This window comes from Ranitomeya imitator, chromosome 2, assembly GCF_032444005.1.
Source record: "Ranitomeya imitator isolate aRanImi1 chromosome 2, aRanImi1.pri, whole genome shotgun sequence".
Classification (NCBI taxonomy): domain Eukaryota; kingdom Metazoa; phylum Chordata; class Amphibia; order Anura; family Dendrobatidae; genus Ranitomeya; species Ranitomeya imitator.
The window spans coordinates 417,527,707-417,550,616 of record NC_091283.1 but is presented as its reverse complement, the minus strand read 5'-3'; the positions used below and the strand labels follow the sequence as shown (position 1 = coordinate 417,550,616).

The 22,910-nt window shown below is 41.7% G+C and overlaps 1 protein-coding gene across 1 annotated transcript in view; it reads left to right on the top strand.

Annotated features, from left to right (window-relative positions):
* The first annotated feature begins 499 nt into the window (after positions 1-499).
* LOC138664251 (alpha-N-acetylgalactosaminide alpha-2,6-sialyltransferase 2-like) overlaps positions 500-22,910 on the top strand; it is a 255,203-nt gene continuing 232,792 nt past the window's right edge. The window contains exon 1 of the mRNA XM_069750778.1: positions 500-916. Coding sequence (XP_069606879.1) covers positions 771-916 — 146 coding nt within the window. The 5' untranslated portion in view covers positions 500-770. The remainder of the gene's footprint in view (positions 917-22,910) is intronic.

Genomic DNA, 22,910 nt, shown 5'->3' with positions numbered 1-22,910 from the left:
TTTAATGGTTGAAGATTTGAACATTATACTAACTCATCTGCACCATTTATGAAAATTACAGAAAAATTAGCATTTGTATAATAATTTGGTACGCGGTATATTATATATTATAGTATGTTATGTAAATGCACAGGAGCCCAAATCTGCCAGTGTCCACCCCTGTTCTAAGGTGTTTGCCAGGTTAGTTAATCGACAACACTTTCCTATGGCAGCTAGGAACCTAACAAAAGCCATGAGTGTGCAATTATTAGAAAATGGCGTAGCTGTAACAACCCATAGAATAAAGTTAATTTAAAAGTAAAAAAAAAAATGCTGCAGGGTAGCAATATTCTGATATTAGCCAATAGCTTACAGTCTATAAACGGCTTGTTCTCCTTAAGAGTGTCGGACTCTCGCAGTGGCAGTGACTAATGAGTTAATCATTGCATATTTCAAAAGATATATTAGCCTGCCCTAAAACACAGTGCTGTAGTGACCCGCCTTCCGCATAAGTGTCTGACACAGCTGCCTCTGTACTGTCCGGGAATGCTCTGCAGAGACTCACATTGTCAGACTACACACATGCACACACTGTATGCACACGCATGTTTGGACCTGTCATACACCACTGAGCGCGGAGCTGAAGAAGGGCAACACTGGAGCACTACCAGTCCTGAGCTGACACCAGTGCCCTCACCCATGTACTAGGAATCCCACTGATAAGGCACTCACATGCTGAAAACTGAATCAACACCGGTAAGAGCTGGAAGAATAAAAAATAAAATCTCAAGATGATCCCCTACGTGAACCTACGATTGAAGTTCTTAATGAAGATCTTCCTGGCACTATGTCTGGTCACTATGGTAGGACTACTTCTTTCCCGCAAGGAACAGATAGTTAATAATATATCACCACTGTGGACTTCCTATTATAAGAGGTAAGAATGATCGGTGGGTGGTGGTGAACCTATGGACTCTTATAGGACTTTTTTCCATTTTTGATGGATTGAACACTAGGGCAGTATTTGTGATCCTGGATATCAGATGGGTATTGGGTAAACTTGAAACTTGTGCTTCTAAGGGCTCAGAGATTGTGACCTTTAGGAAGTGAATGTGAAACAGTAGTGTCTCAAAGTAAACAAAATATAATGTGCATCTTTGTGTTTGTGATGGGTTATAAGATTTTTTTCTTTTTTGTGATTAACTGTATTTTTCTCTCTTCCTGAATGTATGTGTATGTTTTTGTATGTGTGTGTGTATTTGTTATCATAAATGTATGTGCATGTCAGTGATTTTTTTTAGTATGTGTACCTGTGTATTTTCTTGTATGTGTCTTTATTTTGTATGTAGATATGTATACATTTGTGTTTTTGTGTCTTTTTGTAACTGTATTGTATTTATGTACTAGTAGAATACCCTCGGCTTCGCTAGCGGAAAATATGTTAAATTGTTGGTTATGGTAGCTAAAGTTAAATTTTCAGTGTCACCCTGAAATTTACATTTTCAGAGTACTACAGTAATTTTTTTTTCCACTTAAAATTTTTATTATTTTGGCATTTTACTAATTTGTCGTAACATTGATATCAACAACAACTTTTTTATTTCAACATTTTTATTGATATTACATATTCAATACATATTATGTAGTATAAACTATTACAACTATTTCTTTTATCAAAAATGAAAATTTATGCACCTTACACAAACATATAAAACATTTACACCCAATTAATTCCCTCCAGTGTAATCTATAAGTAGTTCACGGACAAAAGAGTAAAATTAGTTTAGAGTTAATAACTATCTATTGTAGTGCTTTTTGGTAAACAATGTTTCTGGTTTTACCTGCATATATGAAAAGATTTTTGGCGCTACCCACTCTAGAGCAAGCAACATACAACTGTCCATGTAAAAAACACGGGCTCTCTAAATTAGTGCCGGCTACTTTAAGTGATTGACCTTCTGCTTTGTTCATAGTCATAGCAAATGCAAGTCGGATTGGGAACTGCAAACGCTTAAAATTGAAGGGCATGTCGCTTGGTAGCAAAGGAATACGCGGAATGAAAACATTTGCTCCCTTAGAGTTTCGCATAAGAATAGTGGCTTCAATAACATTGGGCATGAGACTCTTAATGCACAATCTTGTGCCGTTACACATTTTTGGTGGGTCAAGGTTCCGAAGCAAAATTATTGTGGCTCCTATTTTTAAAGTGAGCTTATGTGGTGGCATTCTGGGAAGCTCCAAAGAACTCAGGAACTCCAATGTATACATTATGGCTTGTTCACTCTCCATGACTGACTCAATGGACATGTACAGTACAGACCTAAAGTTTGGACACACCTTCTCATTTAAAGATTTTTCTGTATTTTCATGACTATGAAAATTGTAAATTCACACTGAAGGCATCAAAACTATGAATTAACACATGTGGAATTTTATACTTAATATAAAAGTTTGAAACAACTGAAAATATGTTTTATATTCTAGGTTCTTCAAAGGAGCCACCTTTTGCTTTGATGACTGCTTTGCACACTCTTGGCATTCTCTTGATGAGCTTCAAGAGGTAGTCACCGGGAATGGTCTTCCAACAATCTTGAAGGAGTTCCCATAGATGCTTAGCACTTGTTGGCCCTTTTGCCTACACTCTGCGGTCCAGCTCACCCCAAACCATATTGATTGGGTTCAGGTCTGGTGACTGTGGAGGCCAGGTCATCTGGCGTAGCACCCCATCACTCTCCATCTTGGTCAAATAGCCCCTAAACAGCCTTGAGGTTTGTTTGGGGTCATTGTCCTGTTGAAAAATAAATGATGGTCCAACTAAGTGTAAACCGGATGGAATAGCATGCCACTGCAAGATGATGTGGTAGCCATGCTGGTTCAGTATGCCTTCAATTTTGAATAAATCCCCAGCAGTGTCACCAGCAAAGTACCTCCACACCATCACACCTCCTCTTCCTTGCTTCACGGTGGGAACCAAGCATGTAGAGGCTATCCGTTCACCTTTTCTGCGTCACGCAAAACATGGTGGTTGGAACCAAAGATCTCAAATTTGGACTCATCAGACCAAAGCACAGATTTCCACTGGTCTAATGTCCATTCCTTGTGGACTTTAGCCCAAACAAGTCTCCTCTGCTTGTTGTCTGTCCTTAGCAGTGGTTTCCTAGCAGCTATTTTACCATGAAGGCCTGCTGCACAATGTCTCCTCTTAACAGTTGTTGAAGAGATGTGTCTGCTGCTAGAACTCTGTGTGGCATTGACCTGGTCTCTAATCTGAGCTGCTGTTAACCTGCGATTTCTGAGGCTGGTGACTCGGATAAACTTATCCTCAGAATCAGAGGTGACTCTTGGTCTTCCTTTCCTGGGGAGGTCCTCATTTGGGCCAGTTTCTTTGTAGTGCTTGATGGTTTTTGCAACTGCACTTGGGGACACTTTCAAAGTTTGCCCAAACTGACCTTCATTTCGTAAGGTAATTATGGCCACTCGTTTTTCTTTACTTAGCTGCTTTTTTCTTGCCATTAAACAAATACTAACAGTCTATTCAGAAAGACTATCAGCTGTGTATCCACCAGACTTCTGCTCAACACAACTGATGGTCCCAACCCCATTTTTAAGGCAAGAAATCCCACTTATTAAACCTGACAGGGCACACCTGTGAAGTGAAAACCATTTCCGGTGACTACCTCTTGAAGCTCATCAAGAGAATGCCAAGAGTGTGCAAAGCAAAAGGTGGCTACTATCAAGAACCTAGAATATAAGACATATTTTCAGTTGCTTTACACTTTTTTGTTAAGTATATAATTCCACATGTGTTAATTCATAGTTTTGATGCCTTCAGTGTGAATTTACTATTTTCATAGTCATAAAAATACAGAAAAATCTTTAAATGAGAAGGTGTGTCCAAACTTTTGGTCTGTACTGTATGTGGTCGCTAGACCAGGCAGCCTTCCCTGAGTTAGTAGATTTATGGAGCTGACACTATCATTTTTAGGCGCTAGGATTGCACGTTCACAAAGCCACTGATGGTTGTTAAAATTGTTACAAATATCAGGGAAAACTTGGCTAATAAGTTCCATTACAGAAGATGTAATTTCACAAAAATCTTCTGGAATGGAAATGAGACCAGTAGTGGTAGGGAACCTGTCACTTCCAAGGCATAGTAGCTGGTGTGTAAATTTGTCTGCAGTTGTATTTCCCATCAAATGAATCCGCATATTAGTTTGCTTCTGCACATGTATCCACAGATAAATTTTAGACAGGCATTCAGCTAATCCGCTTTTGTTGCTCCCTAAAGAACAGGTAGTGTCTGGCAGAAGTCACCTGCAAAAATTACAACAATTCCCCCATTAAACAATTAGTTCCCTGCAGATCTTTCAAGGGCCTCGACTGCTTTCTTGTGCGCCATGGTACATTCATCACAAACAATTACTTTGCAAGTTTGTAATACCTTAGCTTTCCCAGAGCCCTTAGTGATATTACAGACAGGAGTTTCTGACAGAGCTAGATTAAAGGGCAATCCTAATGCTGAATGAGCCGTGTGCCCTCTATCTAAAAGAGTGGCCGAAATCCCACATTATGCAACATCCAAGGCAATGTCATTGTTTGAGCGAATTTCTGCAAGCAGCAAATTAATTAAAAATGTTTTACCAGTACCTCCTGATGCATCTAGGAAAAATAGTCCCCCATTTCCACTGGAAATCTGAGCCATAATTGCCATATAGGCTGATCTTAGTTCATCAACCGAAAGAAGCTTATTTAATATGACAAATTCTTTACATTTTTCCAAATCATAGCTTTTTTCTTGCAGAATATCTCTGTTCATAATATCAAAGTCTGGTCGATTTGGTGCTGGTAAACCTAATTCTATTAAAGTTTTACTATTGATAGATATGCACCTTTCTTCTAACATCAAGAGGCCTTTGTTGAATATGTCAGCAGTGAAATTTAACTTTTAGGCTTCTTTCACGCTAGCGTCGGAATCTCCCCGTTGGGAGAGATTCCGATGCTAGCGTTTGCTGCCTTGCACAATGGGTGCAGCGGATGCATTTTTCCGGCGCATCTGCTGCCCCATTGTAAGGTGCGGGGAGGTGGGAGCGGAGTTCCGGCCACGCATGCGCGGTCGGAAAAAGCGGTCCGTCAGGAGAAAAAAACGTTACATGTAGCGTTTTTTGCTCCCGACGGTCTGCCAAAGCACGACGCATCCGTCGCAAGACGGATGCGAAGTGTGGCAATCCGTCGCAAAAGCGTCGTCAATACAAGTCTATGGGGAAAAAACGCATCCTGCAAGCACTTTTGCAGGATGCGTTTTTTCTGCAAAACGACGCATTGTGACGGATTAAAAAAAAAGGTAGTGTGAAAGTACCCTCAGGGTATGTGCACACGTTGCGGTTTTTGCTGCGGATCTGCAGCGGTTTTGACGCTGCGGATCCGCAGCAGTTTTCCATGCGGTGTACAGTACAATGTTAACCTATGGAAAACAAAAACCGCTGTGCACATGCTGCGGAAAAAACCGTGTGGAAACGCTGCGGTTTATTTTCCGCAGCATGTCAATTCTTTGTGCAGAATCCGCAGCGGTTTGGCACCTGCTCCATGTTAAAAATCCGCAGGTGTCTAATACCGCAGTGGAAACCACACAAAAAAACGCAATAAATCCGCAGTACTTTTTGCACTGTGGATTTAATCAAATCCGCAGCGGAAAATTCCGCAACGGAATCCGCAGCGTGTGAACAAGGCCTAAGTCTGGATTAACTCTCCTTTGCACTCTAAGAATATCTTCACTAAGATATTCTTTGTATTTGTCCCAAAGTGCACAGAGATTGGAATGGGCACAGGTTGTAATTATTATAGCAAACAGGTCTCTTAGTTGAGGTGGAAAGTGAATGAGAGATGCTTTCAGCAATGCCATGTCCCAGTGTTGATCGTCTTTGATCAGACCACGCTTTTGGCATGCTTCCCTGTAAGTTTGACACAGCTGTCCATCAACTATTTTCAAATATGTGAAAGAAGATGGCCCATGGACAGTGTGAAGCAGTAATCGGAGGTAGTAACACTCTGCGTTGTTTGGATGCACTGTATACACACGTTCAAGAGCATCACTGGAACGTCCATCCCATCCTGGGACCCTTGCACCTTGTTTCCTCTTGCAAAATACTTTTCTCGATTTATTCCATGTATATTTTGGAACATCGGAATATAATAAAGTCCTTGCAAATGGATCTGCTTGACATAGGAGAAAGAAAGCTGATGTTGTATTGGGTGGTCGAGAAGCTCTTTCCTCTGCATTGCTGGGAGTAAAATAAACTCATTGTCCCTTTTTGAGATGGACACTGAGCTGAACTACAGTCAGATGTCTTTCATGGATGGGAAAACTTAGTAATCGCCACACGGCTTCATTACTACTTATATACCTTCCCATCTGATACAGCACAATCTCATCAGATGTACATTTTGGATTCTCTGGCTGGAAAACTCCCATATCACTGCCCTTGTTAACATATTTGCAAATGTATTTCATTGACTTAACAGAGTTACAATATTCTACGTTAATGTGCGCATCAAACATTCTTGAAAGCAGTGGAGAGAGAGGTACAACCCATCGATTATCTATTTCAATATCTGTGTTTTGTTTAACCCTTTTTAATCCTGTATACCCTGTTTATTGTTGTGTTTATACACTGGTGCAGTCTTCCTCCCTGGGGAGTCCCATCAGGATCATGTACGGCAGGTCCTTCAGGTACTCAGGGACAATAAACTATTTGCCAAACTTGAGAAATGTATGTTCACGGTCAAAGAGATTCCGTTCTTGGGTTATTTCTTATCCTCCACAGGATTTCATATGGATCCGGCTAAGGTTAAGGCGGTCCTGGAGTGGGAGCGTCCTGAGGACCTTAAGGCCTTACAGAGGTTTTTAGGTTTTGCAAACTACTATCGCAAAGTTATTAAAGACTTTTCAGTAGTAGCCAAACCTTTAACAGATATGACCAAAAGAGGCACAGACTTCTCTGCCTGATCCAGTGCGGCCGGTCAGGCTTTTGAGACTTTGAAGAAGTGTTTTTCTACTGCACCCATACTAATACAGCCTGACATCACGCAGCCATTTGTGGTAGAGGTGGATGCCTCTGAGGTGGGGGTGAGAGTTGTATTGTCACAGGCGATTTATCCGAGTAAGTGGCGTCCATGTGCAGTTTTCTCGAAACAATTATCACCTACTGAGAGGAATTATGGTATTGGTAACAGGGAACTGTTGGCAATTAAATGGGCATTTGAAGAATGGTGCCATTTTTTGGAGGGAGCACTTCACCCAGTCATGGTGATCACAGATCACAAAAATCTGTTGTATTTAGAATCTGCAAAGCATCTCACACCTAGGCAAGCTAGGTGGTCTCTGTTCTTCGCCAGGTCCAATTTCTACATTACGTATAGGCCAGGAAGCAAGGATGTCAAGGCCGATGCGTTATCCCGTTGTTTTCCAGGGAGTGGGGATAACTGTGAGCCAGGTCCTATACTGCAGAAGGGTGTAATTGTCGCCGCAATTAATTCAAATCTTGAGAGAGAGGTGGTAGAGGCACAGGGGGATACCCCAGCAGCCTGTCCTTTAGGTAAACTGTACGTTCCTCCTAATCTTCATCTTAGGGTCATCAATGAACATCATGATTCGGTTCTGGCCGGACACCCTGGGAGTAAGGTTACCTCGGACCTTCTGACTCAGTGTTTTTGGTGGTCTGGGGTAAATCATGATGTACAGGAATATGTCGCTGCCTGCAGTGTGTGTGTGTGTTCCAAGAAGCCTCGTACTCGCCCGTCTGGGTCTCTCCAACCTCTGGAGATTCCCAATAGACCTTGGACCCATTTGTCAATAGACTTCATCACTGACTTACCGGTTTCTGAGGGTAATACAGTTATTTTAGTCGTAGTTGACAGATTTAGCAAAACGTCACATTTTATTGCTCTTCCCGCGTTACCTAATGCCAAGACTCTGGCACAGATCTTTATCAAGGAGGTTGTGAGATTGCATGGTGTTCCTTCAGATATTGTATCAGACCGTGGGGTGCAGTTTATTTCTAAGTTTTGGAGGACTTTTTGCAGCTGGTTGGGGATTCATTTGTCATTTTCTTCAGCTTTTCATCCTCAATCTAATGGTCAAACAGAACGTGTAAATCAAAATCTTGAAACTTATCTCAGGTGTTTCATTTCAGAAAATCAGGAGGACTGGGTTAAATACTTACCGTTGGCAGAGTTTGCTATAAACAACCGTACTCATGAGTCCACTGGTAAGTCCCCGTTTTTCGGGGCATATGGTTTTCATCCTCAATTCAGTTCTTTTAATAGGAAGGATTCCTCAGGGGTGCCTGAAGAGGAGAGGTTTTCTTCGTCCATCACGTCCGTTTGGCAAGGGGTTCTTGATAAATTAAAGAGGATGGGTTCCAGGTATAAGAATGCAGCTGATTTGAGAAGTGTGGAAGGTCCGGACCTGTGTGTGGGTGATTGAGTTTGGTTGTCCTCGAAAAATATTAAGCTGAGAGTTCCTTCGTGGAAATTGGGCCCTAGGTTCTTTGGCCCTTATAGGATTATGGCCATCGTGAATTCTGTTGCTTTTCGGCTGGCTTTGCCTCAGTCATTTAAGATCCATAATGTTTTTCATCGCTCCTTACTCAAGAAGGTTTTGGCGTCATCCAATCCGTCCCCTTCACCTCCGTCTCCGGTCCTTGCTGATGGAAATCTCGAGTTCCGGATTTCCAGGGTTATGGATTCTCGTTTAGTTCGTCAGTCCCTACAATATCTGGTACACTGGAGAGGGTACGGTCCTGAGAAGAGGACGTGGGTACCCGCTGCCGATGTCCATGCAGTTGGTTCGGGCATTTCATACAGCTCATTCTGAGAAACCTGGTCCTGAGGTTCCGGAGGTCCCTTGTAGAAGGGGGAGGGGGGGTACTGTCACGGGGCTACCACGACAGAGAGGTTCCAGAGAACCGCAGCGCTCTGGGCCTCGTTCACACACAGTGAACAGAAGCTCTTCTCCTGTATTTTGACCTGGCTGCTTTGTGCCAGCAGTGCAGGAGTTAACTCTATTTGCTAAGTTGCTGTGAGCTGGGTCTCTCAGCTGAAGTGGATTTTTGTAATCTCCTCCTCTATATAGACCCAGCCTTGACTACAGCTAGTGTCAGTGATCAGTTCTGCTGCCTGGCTTGGAGGTTGAAGGAAAGATATTTGGAGCTTGGAGGTTTATTACAGAGATTGGTGTCTGTTGTTTTGGTTGCTTGTTAAACCTGTTTTCCTTCCTAGCTTTCTCCTTCTCTTCCCTTCTATGTGTACCCTCTGTGGTTGTGTGAGCATTTGGTGAGTTTGAAACTTTTAGTTACCTTGTCTGTATACCCTGTTTATTGTTGTGTTTATACACTGGTGCAGTCCTCCTCCCTGGGGGGGAGAGGGGGCCACTTATAGGGCCTGCACAGGAGACAGGGAGACGCTGGCGGCTCGGGACTCCTAATCATCATAAGTACCCCCGAGATAAGGGAAAGCCAGGGCCCCATTAAAGTGGTAGAGACAGGTGCAGGTCCCAGTACGCCCTCCTGCCCTTTAACACCGCTTACGGCATGACAACCTCTTTTTGGCCACTCAATTGAATACATCGACCACTGACTTTCACCAAAAATGTAATACTTTGCAATTACGTCCATGAGCTTGATCAGTTTTTGTTTCAAAACCCTTGCTGTTAAATCATGTCGATCAGAGGGGCCCTGGCCATTCAGAAGCTCTTCCCTTATCTCTGGCCAAGTTGGATTACATGTAACTGTAATAATCAAATCAAAATCAAAACATATGTTATGGTGTCCTGAGCATACTCATGCATAAGTCTGGGACTTCCAGTAAATGTAGCCGATAAAATAAACATACCCCCAATGTCAGCCACGTTGCCATCATTAGCAACAGCATCCCTTTAATGAATGTATTCGTCCACTCTAAGTTTTTGTTGGTTCAATATGTACAAAAGATGCTCACTTTCCACCTTGGCACACATATCAACTATTGATGAAAATGTTGCCTACATTGTAAAATGTGGTTAGATGACCCATGTCTGATCATTATTTGGTAGGCATAAAAGTCCATAGCTGAGTTTTTTTTATTGGTTGGCCTAGCAGTCTTGGGATCAGTCTGTGTTAGATTAAAGTGATAGCCATCTTGGCCATTCCAAAATATTATCGGATATTGCAGAGCATCATATGATCTGTGTGTTTCTGCATTTCGTTGAAGATTGTCGCTTCATCGCTGAATAATTATATCTCGGCTTTGAAAGTCCTGTCCAACCATTACAATAGCTACTTCGTTAACAGTGGGAGAATTAAATCGCCTTTCATGCTTGCCAACCGGTGTCTTGTCTGCTCTTATTACAACTTGATATTCATCACTTGGCATTCTTTCTAAGGCTATTTTGAAAAGGTTTACTGATTGTGCTGATGGAAAAATCTTTGCAAATTTAACAATCTCTTTTTTTGTCTCAAGTATAGCTTCACAACGTCTATAAGCTTGTATTTGTTCGTCTCCCAAAAAATACATTTGTAAAAACTTTGGATCTTCATTTGCTACAGTAAGCATTGAACCAATTTTGTGATATATTTGGCCCTGGACTTTAAAAGTTGGCAAAAATCCTGCTTCCTGGAGTACAGATGTCTAACCAAAGGATGTAATCTGGAAAGATGAATTGTATCTCCTAATATTTTGCAGAAAATGCTTGGACTCTGGAGTTATTCCTGACATGTATGAAAGAAGTGGTTCAAGAGATAGATCTAAAGGTGGCAAACTGACTTTGCCATTTGAGCAGCACATACCAGGCGATTCTAAGTTAAACTTCTTTGCTTGACAATGTTTGCATATTATGTCCATTTTGCCTATTATGACTTTCTGATAGTGGGGGTGGTGTTGTGGTATTTGTGGGATGATGTTTGTGTTGTGTGTGTCTAGAGTGGTCTGGTGTTTGTGGCATTTGTGTGGTGCTGTGCTTGTGGATTGGTGCATGTGTGCTGTCTGTGTGTTGTTTGTACAGTGTTTGTGAAATGTTTGTGTGCTGTGTGTGGTGGTGCGGCCCCTTTAGCAGTGACTCTTTGGCGCAGTCGCTATAATCTGTCCCTGTTAGTCACACTGTTGTTTTTCCCTCAGCACTTTTACTTTCACCTTCACATTTCTCCATTATATGTATAGGGCCTAACTTCGGGGGCCCCAATCTCATGACGGGGGACACTAGCGAGATTTATCATGCGCAGTATTCTGCTCCTGTTGGTGGATAGAGGGCGTGCCAAATTTCACCCAAATTGGGCGAGAACTGTCGATTTGTATAGAGCGGGCTACAACAGATTTTGAGTTTTATATATATATATATATATATATATATAGATGTGTGCATTTGTGCTTTACATACTTGTATTTTTTATGTGTTTTTGTGTGTGTTAGCATGTGTATATATGTGACATTGCATTCATGCATTTATGTGTGTATCTGTACTATTATTATTATTATTTATTATTATTATTTATTGTTATAGTGCCATTTATTCCATGGCGCTTTACATGTGAGGAGGGGTATTTCAAGAGTACTACAGTAATTTTTTTTTCCACTTAAAATTTTTATTATTTTGGCATTTTACTAATTTGTCGTAACATTGATATCAACAACAACTTTTTTATTTCAACATTTTTATTGATATTACATATTCAATACATATTATGTAGTATAAACTATTACAACTATTTCTTTTATCAAAAATGAAAATTTATGCACCTTACACAAACATATAAAACATTTACACCCAATTAATTCCCTCCAGTGTAATCTATAAGTAGTTCACGGACAAAAGAGTAAAATTAGTTTAGAGTTAATAACTATCTATTGTAGTGCTTTTTGGTAAACAATGTTTCTGGTTTTACCTGCATATATGAAAAGATTTTTGGCGCTACCCACTCTAGAGCAAGCAACATACAACTGTCCATGTAAAAAACACGGGCTCTCTAAATTAGTGCCGGCTACTTTAAGTGATTGACCTTCTGCTTTGTTTATAGTCATAGCAAATGCAAGTCGGATTGGGAACTGCAAACGCTTAAAATTGAAGGGCATGTCGCTTGGTAGCAAAGGAATACGCGGAATGAAAACATTTGCTCCCTTAGAGTTTCGCATAAGAATAGTGGCTTCAATAACATTGGGCATGAGACTCTTAATGCACAATCTTGTGCCGTTACACATTTTTGGTGGGTCAAGGTTCCGAAGCAAAATTATTGTGGCTCCTATTTTTAAAGTGAGCTTATGTGGTGGCATTCTGGGAAGCTCCAAAGAACTCAGGAACTCCAATGTATACATTATGGCTTGTTCACTCTCCATGACTGACTCAATGGACATGTACAGTACAGACCTAAAGTTTGGACACACCTTCTCATTTAAAGATTTTTCTGTATTTTCATGACTATGAAAATTGTAAATTCACACTGAAGGCATCAAAACTATGAATTAACACATGTGGAATTTTACACTTAATATAAAAGTTTGAAACAACTGAAAATATGTTTTATATTCTAGGTTCTTCAAAGGAGCCACCTTTTGCTTTGATGACTGCTTTGCACACTCTTGGCATTCTCTTGATGAGCTTCAAGAGGTAGTCACCGGGAATGGTCTTCCAACAATCTTGAAGGAGTTCCCATAGATGCTTAGCACTTGTTGGCCCTTTTGCCTACACTCTGCGGTCCAGCTCACCCCAAACCATATTGATTGGGTTCAGGTCTGGTGACTGTGGAGGCCAGGTCATCTGGCGTAGCACCCCATCACTCTCCATCTTGGTCAAATAGCCCCTAAACAGCCTTGAGGTTTGTTTGGGGTCATTGTCCTGTTGAAAAATAAATGATGGTCCAACTAAGTGTAAACCGGATGGAATAGCATGCCACTGCAAGATGATGTGGTAGCCATGCTGGTTCAGTATGCCTTCAATTTTGAATAAATCCCCAGCAGTGTCACCAGCAAAGTACCTCCACACCATCACACCTCCTCTTCCTTGCTTCACGGTGGGAACCAAGCATGTAGAGGCTATCCGTTCACCTTTTCTGCGTCACGCAAAACATGTTGGTTGGAACCAAAGATCTCAAATTTGGACTCATCAGACCAAAGCACAGATTTCCACTGGTCTAATGTCCATTCCTTGTGGACTTTAGCCCAAACAAGTCTCCTCTGCTTGTTGTCTGTCCTTAGCAGTGGTTTCCTAGCAGCTATTTTACCATGAAGGCCTGCTGCACAATGTCTCCTCTTAACAGTTGTTGAAGAGATGTGTCTGCTGCTAGAACTCTGTGTGGCATTGACCTGGTCTCTAATCTGAGCTGCTGTTAACCTGCGATTTCTGAGGCTGGTGACTCGGATAAACTTATCCTCAGAATCAGAGGTGACTCTTGGTCTTCCTTTCCTGGGGAGGTCCTCATTTGGGCCAGTTTCTTTGTAGTGCTTGATGGTTTTTGCAACTGCACTTGGGGACACTTTCAAAGTTTGCCCAAACTGACCTTCATTTCGTAAGGTAATTATGGCCACTCGTTTTTCTTTACTTAGCTGCTTTTTTCTTGCCATTAAACAAATACTAACAGTCTATTCAGAAAGACTATCAGCTGTGTATCCACCAGACTTCTGCTCAACACAACTGATGGTCCCAACCCCATTTTTAAGGCAAGAAATCCCACTTATTAAACCTGACAGGGCACACCTGTGAAGTGAAAACCATTTCCGGTGACTACCTCTTGAAGCTCATCAAGAGAATGCCAAGAGTGTGCAAAGCAAAAGGTGGCTACTATCAAGAACCTAGAATATAAGACATATTTTCAGTTGCTTTACACTTTTTTGTTAAGTATATAATTCCACATGTGTTAATTCATAGTTTTGATGCCTTCAGTGTGAATTTACTATTTTCATAGTCATAAAAATACAGAAAAATCTTTAAATGAGAAGGTGTGTCCAAACTTTTGGTCTGTACTGTATGTGGTCGCTAGACCAGGCAGCCTTCCCTGAGTTAGTAGTTTTATGGAGCTGACACTATCATTTTTAGGCGCTAGGATTGCACGTTCACAAAGCCACTGATGGTTGTTAAAATTGTTACAAATATCAGGGAAAACTTGGCTAATAAGTTCCATTACAGAAGATGTAATTTCACAAAAATCTTCTGGAATGGAAATGAGACCAGTAGTGGTAGGGAACCTGTCACTTCCAAGGCATAGTAGCTGGTGTGTAAATTTGTCTGCAGTTGTATTTCCCATCAAATGAATCCGCATATTAGTTTGCTTCTGCACATGTATCCACAGATAAATTTTAGACAGGCATTCAGCTAATCCGCTTTTGTTGCTCCCTAAAGAACAGGTAGTGTCTGGCAGAAGTCACCTGCAAAAATTACAACAATTCCCCCATTAAACAATTAGTTCCCTGCAGATCTTTCAAGGGCCTCGACTGCTTTCTTGTGCGCCATGGTACATTCATCACAAACAATTACTTTGCAAGTTTGTAATACCTTAGCTTTCCCAGAGCCCTTAGTGATATTACAGACAGGAGTTTCTGACAGAGCTAGATTAAAGGGCAATCCTAATGCTGAATGAGCCGTGTGCCCTCTATCTAAAAGAGTGGCCGAAATCCCACATTATGCAACATCCAAGGCAATGTCATTGTTTGAGCGAATTTCTGCAAGCAGCAAATTAATTAAAAATGTTTTACCAGTACCTCCTGATGCATCTAGGAAAAATAGTCCCCCATTTCCACTGGAAATCTGAGCCATAATTGCCATATAGGCTGATCTTAGTTCATCAACCGAAAGAAGCTTATTTAATATGACAAATTCTTTATATTTTTCCAAATCATAGCTTTTTTCTTGCAGAATATCTCTGTTCATAATATCAAAGTCTGGTCGATTTGGTGCTGGTAAACCTAATTCTATTAAAGTTTTACTATTGATAGATATGCACCTTTCTTCTAACATCAAGAGGCCTTTGTTGAATATGTCAGCAGTGAAATTTAACTTTTAGGCTTCTTTCACGCTAGCGTCGGAATCTCCCCGTTGGGAGAGATTCCGACGCTAGCGTTTGCTGCCTTGCACAATGGGTGCAGCGGATGCATTTTTGCGGCGCATCTGCTGCCCCATTGTAAGGTGCGGGGAGGTGGGAGCGGAGTTCCGGCCACGCATGCGCGGTCGGAAAAAGCGGTCCGTCAGGAGAAAAAAACGTTACATGTAGCGTTTTTTGCTCCCGACGGTCTGCCAAAGCACGACGCATCCGTCGCAAGACGGATGCGAAGTGTGGCAATCCGTCACAAAAGCGTCGTCAATACAAGTCTATGGGGAAAAAACGCATCCTGCAAGCACTTTTGCAGGATGCGTTTTTTCTGCAAAACGACGCATTGTGACGGATTAAAAAAAACGCTAGTGTGAAAGTACCCTCAGGGTATGTGCACACGTTGCAGTTTTTGCTGCGGATCTGCAGCGGTTTTGACGCTGCGGATCCGCAGCAGTTTTCCATGCGGTGTACAGTACAATGTTAACCTATGGAAAACAAAAACCGCTGTGCACATGCTGCGAAAAAACCGTGTGGAAACGCTGCGGTTTATTTTCCGCAGCATGTCAATTCTTTGTGCAGAATCCGCAGCGGTTTGGCACCTGCTCCATGTTAAAAATCCGCAGGTGTCTAATACCGCAGTGGAAACCACACAAAAAAACGCAATAAATCCGCAGTACTTTTTGCACTGTGGATTTAATCAAATCCGCAGCGGAAAATTCCGCAACGGAATCCGCAGCGTGTGAACAAGGCCTAAGTCTGGATTAACTCTCCTTTGCACTCTAAGAATATCTTCACTAAGATATTCTTTGTATTTGTCCCAAAGTGCACAGAGATTGGAATGGGCACAGGTTGTAATTATTATAGCAAACAGGTCTCTTAGTTGAGGTGGAAAGTGAATGAGAGATGCTTTCAGCAATGCCATGTCCCAGTGTTGATCGTCTTTGATCAGACCACGCTTTTGGCATGCTTCCCTGTAAGTTTGACACAGCTGTCCATCAACTATTTTCAAATATGTGAAAGAAGATGGCCCATGGACAGTGTGAAGCAGTAATCGGAGGTAGTAACACTCTGCGTTGTTTGGATGCACTGTATACACACGTTCAAGAGCATCACTGGAACGTCCATCCCATCCTGGGACCCTTGCACCTTGTTTCCTCTTGCAAAATACTTTTCTCGATTTATTCCATGTATATTTTGGAACATCGGAATATAATAAAGTCCTTGCAAATGGATCTGCTTGACATAGGAGAAAGAAAGCTGATGTTGTATTGGGTGGTCGAGAAGCTCTTTCCTCTGCATTGCTGGGAGTAAAATAAACTCATTGTCCCTTTTTGAGATGGACACTGAGCTGAACTACAGTCAGATGTCTTTCATGGATGGGAAAACTTAGTAATCGCCACACGGCTTCATTACTACTTATATACCTTCCCATCTGATACAGCACAATCTCATCAGATGTACATTTTGGATTCTCTGGCTGGAAAACTCCCATATCACTGCCCTTGTTAACATATTTGCAAATGTATTTCATTGACTTAACAGAGTTACAATATTCTACGTTAATGTGCGCATCAAACATTCTTGAAAGCAGTGGAGAGAGAGGTACAACCCATCGATTATCTATTTCAATATCTGTGTTTTGTTTAACCCTTTTTAATCCTGTATACCCTGTTTATTGTTGTGTTTATACACTGGTGCAGTCTTCCTCCCTGGGGAGTCCCATCAGGATCATGTACGGCAGGTCCTTCAGGTACTCAAGGACAATAAACTATTTGCCAAACTTGAGAAATGTATGTTCGCGGTCAAAGAGATTCCGTTCTTGGGTTATTTCTTATCCTCCACAGGATTTCATATGGATCCGGCTAAGGTTAAGGCGGTCCTGGAGTGGGAGCGTCCTGAGGACCTTAAGGCCTTACAGAGGTTTTTAGGTTTTGCAAACTACTATCGCAAAGTTATTAAAGACTTTTCAGTAGTAGCCAAACCTTTAACAGATATGACCAAGAGAGGCACAGACTTCTCTGCCTGATCCAGTGCGGCCGGTCAGGCTTTTGAGACTTTGAAGAAGTGTTTTTCTACTGCACCCATACTAATACAGCCTGACATCACGCAGCCATTTGTGGTAGAGGTGGATGCCTCTGAGGTGGGGGTGAGAGTTGTATTGTCACAGGGGATTTATCCGAGTAAGTGGCGTCCATGTGCAGTTTTCTCGAAACAATTATCACCTACTGAGAGGAATTATGGTATTGGTAACAGGGAACTGTTGGCAATTAAATGGGCATTTGAAGAATGGTGCCATTTTTTGGAGGGAGCACTTCACCCAGTCATGGTGATCACAGATCACAAAAATCTGTTGTATTTAGAATCTGCAAAGCATCTCACACCTAGGCAAGCTAGGTGGTCTCTGTTCTTCGCCAGGTCCAATTTCTACATTACGTATAGGCCAGGAAGCAAGGATGTCAAGGCCGATGCGTTATCCCGTTGTTTTCCAGGGAGTGGGGATAACTGTGAGCCAGGTCCTATACTGCAGAAGGGTGTAATTGTCGCCGCAATTAATTCAAATCTTGAGAGAGAGGTGGTAGAGGCACAGGGGGATACCCCAGCAGCCTGTCCTTTAGGTAAACTGTACGTTCCTCCTAATCTTCATCTTAGGGTCATCAATGAACATCATGATTCGGTTCTGGCCGGACACCCTGGGAGTAAGGTTACCTCGGACCTTCTGACTCAGTGTTTTTGGTGGTCTGGGGTAAATCATGATGTACAGGAATATGTCGCTGCCTGCAGTGTGTGTGTGTGTTCCAAGAAGCCTCGTACTCGCCCGTCTGGGTCTCTCCAACCTCTGGAGATTCCCAATAGACCTTGGACCCATTTGTCAATAGACTTCATCACTGACTTACCGGTTTCTGAGGGTAATACAGTTATTTTAGTCGTAGTTGACAGATTTAGCAAAACGTCACATTTTATTGCTCTTCCCGCGTTACCTAATGCCAAGACTCTGGCACAGATCTTTATCAAGGAGGTTGTGAGATTGCATGGTGTTCCTTCAGATATTGTATCAGACCGTGGGGTGCAGTTTATTTCTAAGTTTTGGAGGACTTTTTGCAGCTGGTTGGGGATTCATTTGTCATTTTCTTCAGCTTTTCATCCTCAATCTAATGGTCAAACAGAACGTGTAAATCAAAATCTTGAAACTTATCTCAGGTGTTTCATTTCAGAAAATCAGGAGGACTGGGTTAAATACTTACCGTTGGCAGAGTTTGCTATAAACAACCGTACTCATGAGTCCACTGGTAAGTCCCCGTTTTTCGGGGCATATGGTTTTCATCCTCAATTCAGTTCTTTTAATAGGAAGGATTCCTCAGGGGTGCCTGAAGAGGAGAGGTTTTCTTCGTCCATCACGTCCGTTTGGCAAGGGGTTCTTGATAAATTAAAGAGGATGGGTTCCAGGTATAAGAATGCAGCTGATTTGAGAAGTGTGGAAGGTCCGGACCTGTGTGTGGGTGATTGAGTTTGGTTGTCCTCGAAAAATATTAAGCTGAGAGTTCCTTCGTGGAAATTGGGCCCTAGGTTCTTTGGCCCTTATAGGATTATGGCCATCGTGAATTCTGTTGCTTTTCGGCTGGCTTTGCCTCAGTCATTTAAGATCCATAATGTTTTTCATCGCTCCTTACTCAAGAAGGTTGTGGCGTCATCCAATCCGTCCCCTTCACCTCCGTCTCCGGTCCTTGCTGATGGAAATCTCGAGTTCCGGATTTCCAGGGTTATGGATTCTCGTTTAGTTCGTCAGTCCCTACAATATCTGGTACACTGGAGAGGGTACGGTCCTGAGAAGAGGACGTGGGTACCCGCTGCCGATGTCCATGCGGTTGGTTCGGGCATTTCATACAGCTCATTCTGAGAAACCTGGTCCTGAGGTTCCGGAGGTCCCTTGTAGAAGGGGGAGGGGGGGTACTGTCACGGGGCTACCACGACAGAGAGGTTCCAGAGAACCGCAGCGCTCTGGGCCTCGTTCACACACAGTGAACAGAAGCTCTTCTCCTGTATTTTGACCTGGCTGCTTTGTGCCAGCAGTGCAGGAGTTAACTCTATTTGCTAAGTTGCTGTGAGCTGGGTCTCTCAGCTGAAGTGGATTTTTGTAATCTCCTCCTCTATATAGACCCAGCCTTGACTACAGCTAGTGTCAGTGATCAGTTCTGCTGCCTGGCTTGGAGGTTGAAGGAAAGATATTTGGAGCTTGGAGGTTTATTACAGAGATTGGTGTCTGTTGTTTTGGTTGCTTGTTAAACCTGTTTTCCTTCCTAGCTTTCTCCTTCTCTTCCCTTCTATGTGTACCCTCTGTGGTTGTGTGAGCATTTGGTGAGTTTGAAACTTTTAGTTACCTTGTCTGTATACCCTGTTTATTGTTGTGTTTATACACTGGTGCAGTCCTCCTCCCTGGGGGGGAGAGGGGGCCACTTATAGGGCCTGCACAGGAGACAGGGAGACGCTGGCGGCTCGGGACTCCTAATCATCATAAGTACCCCCGAGATAAGGGAAAGCCAGGGCCCCATTAAAGTGGTAGAGACAGGTGCAGGTCCCAGTACGCCCTCCTGCCCTTTAACACCGCTTACGGCATGACAACCTCTTTTTGGCCACTCAATTGAATACATCGACCACTGACTTTCACCAAAAATGTAATACTTTGCAATTACGTCCATGAGCTTGATCAGTTTTTGTTTCAAAACCCTTGCTGTTAAATCATGTCGATCAGAGGGGCCCTGGCCATTCAGAAGCTCTTCCCTTATCTCTGGCCAAGTTGGATTACATGTAACTGTAATAATCAAATCAAAATCAAAACATATGTTATGGTGTCCTGAGCATACTCATGCATAAGTCTGGGACTTCCAGTAAATGTAGCCGATAAAATAAACATACCCCCAATGTCAGCCACGTTGCCATCATTAGCAACAGCATCCCTTTAATGAATGTATTCGTCCACTCTAAGTTTTTGTTGGTTCAATATGTACAAAAGATGCTCACTTTCCACCTTGGCACACATATCAACTATTGATGAAAATGTTGCCTACATTGTAAAATGTGGTTAGATGACCCATGTCTGATCATTATTTGGTAGGCATAAAAGTCCATAGCTGAGTTTTTTTTATTGGTTGGCCTAGCAGTCTTGGGATCAGTCTGTGTTAGATTAAAGTGATAGCCATCTTGGCCATTCCAAAATATTATCGGATATTGCAGAGCATCATATGATCTGTGTGTTTCTGCATTTCGTTGAAGATTGTCGCTTCATCGCTGAATAATTATATCTCGGCTTTGAAAGTCCTGTCCAACCATTACAATAGCTACTTCGTTAACAGTGGGAGAATTAAATCGCCTTTCATGCTTGCCAACCGGTGTCTTGTCTGCTCTTATTACAACTTGATATTCATCACTTGGCATTCTTTCTAAGGCTATTTTGAAAAGGTTTACTGATTGTGCTGATGGAAAAATCTTTGCAAATTTAACAATCTCTTTTTTTGTCTCAAGTATAGCTTCACAACGTCTATAAGCTTGTATTTGTTCGTCTCCCAAAAAATACATTTGTAAAAACTTTGGATCTTCATTTGCTACAGTAAGCATTGAACCAATTTTGTGATATATTTGGCCCTGGACTTTAAAAGTTGGCAAAAATCCTGCTTCCTGGAGTACAGATGTCTAACCAAAGGATGTAATCTGGAAAGATGAATTGTATCTCCTAATATTTTGCAGAAAATGCTTGGACTCTGGAGTTATTCCTGACATGTATGAAAGAAGTGGTTCAAGAGATAGATCTAAAGGTGGCAAACTGACTTTGCCATTTGAGCAGCACATACCAGGCGATTCTAAGTTAAACTTCTTTGCTTGACAATGTTTGCATATTATGTCCATTTTGCCTATTATGACTTTCTGATAGTGGGGGTGGTGTTGTGGTATTTGTGGGATGATGTTTGTGTTGTGTGTGTCTAGAGTGGTCTGGTGTTTGTGGCATTTGTGTGGTGCTGTGCTTGTGGATTGGTGCATGTGTGCTGTCTGTGTGTTGTTTGTACAGTGTTTGTGAAATGTTTGTGTGCTGTGTGTGGTGGTGCGGCCCCTTTAGCAGTGACTCTTTGGCGCAGTCGCTATAATCTGTCCCTGTTAGTCACACTGTTGTTTTTCCCTCAGCACTTTTACTTTCACCTTCACATTTCTCCATTATATGTATAGGGCCTAACTTCGGGGGCCCCAATCTCATGACGGGGGACACTAGCGAGATTTATCATGCGCAGTATTCTGCTCCTGTTGGTGGATAGAGGGCGTGCCAAATTTCACCCAAATTGGGCGAGAACTGTCGATTTGTATAGAGCGGGCTACAACAGATTTTGAGTTTTATATATATATATATATATATATATATATATATATATATATATAGATGTGTGCATTTGTGCTTTACATACTTGTGTTTTTTATGTGTTTTTGTGTGTGTTAGCATGTGTATATATGTGACATTGCATTCATGCATTTATGTGTGTATCTGTACTATTATTATTATTATTTATTATTATTATTTATTGTTATAGTGCCATTTATTCCATGGCGCTTTACATGTGAGGAGGGGTATTTCAAGAGTACTACAGTAATTTTTTTTTCCACTTAAAATTTTTATTATTTTGGCATTTTACTAATTTGTCGTAACATTGATATCAACAACAACTTTTTTATTTCAACATTTTTATTGATATTACATATTCAATACATATTATGTAGTATAAACTATTACAACTATTTCTTTTATCAAAAATGAAAATTTATGCACCTTACACAAACATATAAAACATTTACACCCAATTAATTCCCTCCAGTGTAATCTATAAGTAGTTCACGGACAAAAGAGTAAAATTAGTTTAGAGTTAATAACTATCTATTGTAGTGCTTTTTGGTAAACAATGTTTCTGGTTTTACCTGCATATATGAAAAGATTTTTGGCGCTACCCACTCTAGAGCAAGCAACATACAACTGTCCATGTAAAAAACACGGGCTCTCTAAATTAGTGCCGGCTACTTTAAGTGATTGACCTTCTGCTTTGTTTATAGTCATAGCAAATGCAAGTCGGATTGGGAACTGCAAACGCTTAAAATTGAAGGGCATGTCGCTTGGTAGCAAAGGAATACGCGGAATGAAAACATTTGCTCCCTTAGAGTTTCGCATAAGAATAGTGGCTTCAATAACATTGGGCATGAGACTCTTAATGCACAATCTTGTGCCGTTACACATTTTTGGTGGGTCAAGGTTCCGAAGCAAAATTATTGTGGCTCCTATTTTTAAAGTGAGCTTATGTGGTGGCATTCTGGGAAGCTCCAAAGAACTCAGGAACTCCAATGTATACATTATGGCTTGTTCACTCTCCATGACTGACTCAATGGACATGTACAGTACAGACCTAAAGTTTGGACACACCTTCTCATTTAAAGATTTTTCTGTATTTTCATGACTATGAAAATTGTAAATTCACACTGAAGGCATCAAAACTATGAATTAACACATGTGGAATTTTACACTTAATATAAAAGTTTGAAACAACTGAAAATATGTTTTATATTCTAGGTTCTTCAAAGGAGCCACCTTTTGCTTTGATGACTGCTTTGCACACTCTTGGCATTCTCTTGATGAGCTTCAAGAGGTAGTCACCGGGAATGGTCTTCCAACAATCTTGAAGGAGTTCCCATAGATGCTTAGCACTTGTTGGCCCTTTTGCCTACACTCTGCGGTCCAGCTCACCCCAAACCATATTGATTGGGTTCAGGTCTGGTGACTGTGGAGGCCAGGTCATCTGGCGTAGCACCCCATCACTCTCCATCTTGGTCAAATAGCCCCTAAACAGCCTTGAGGTTTGT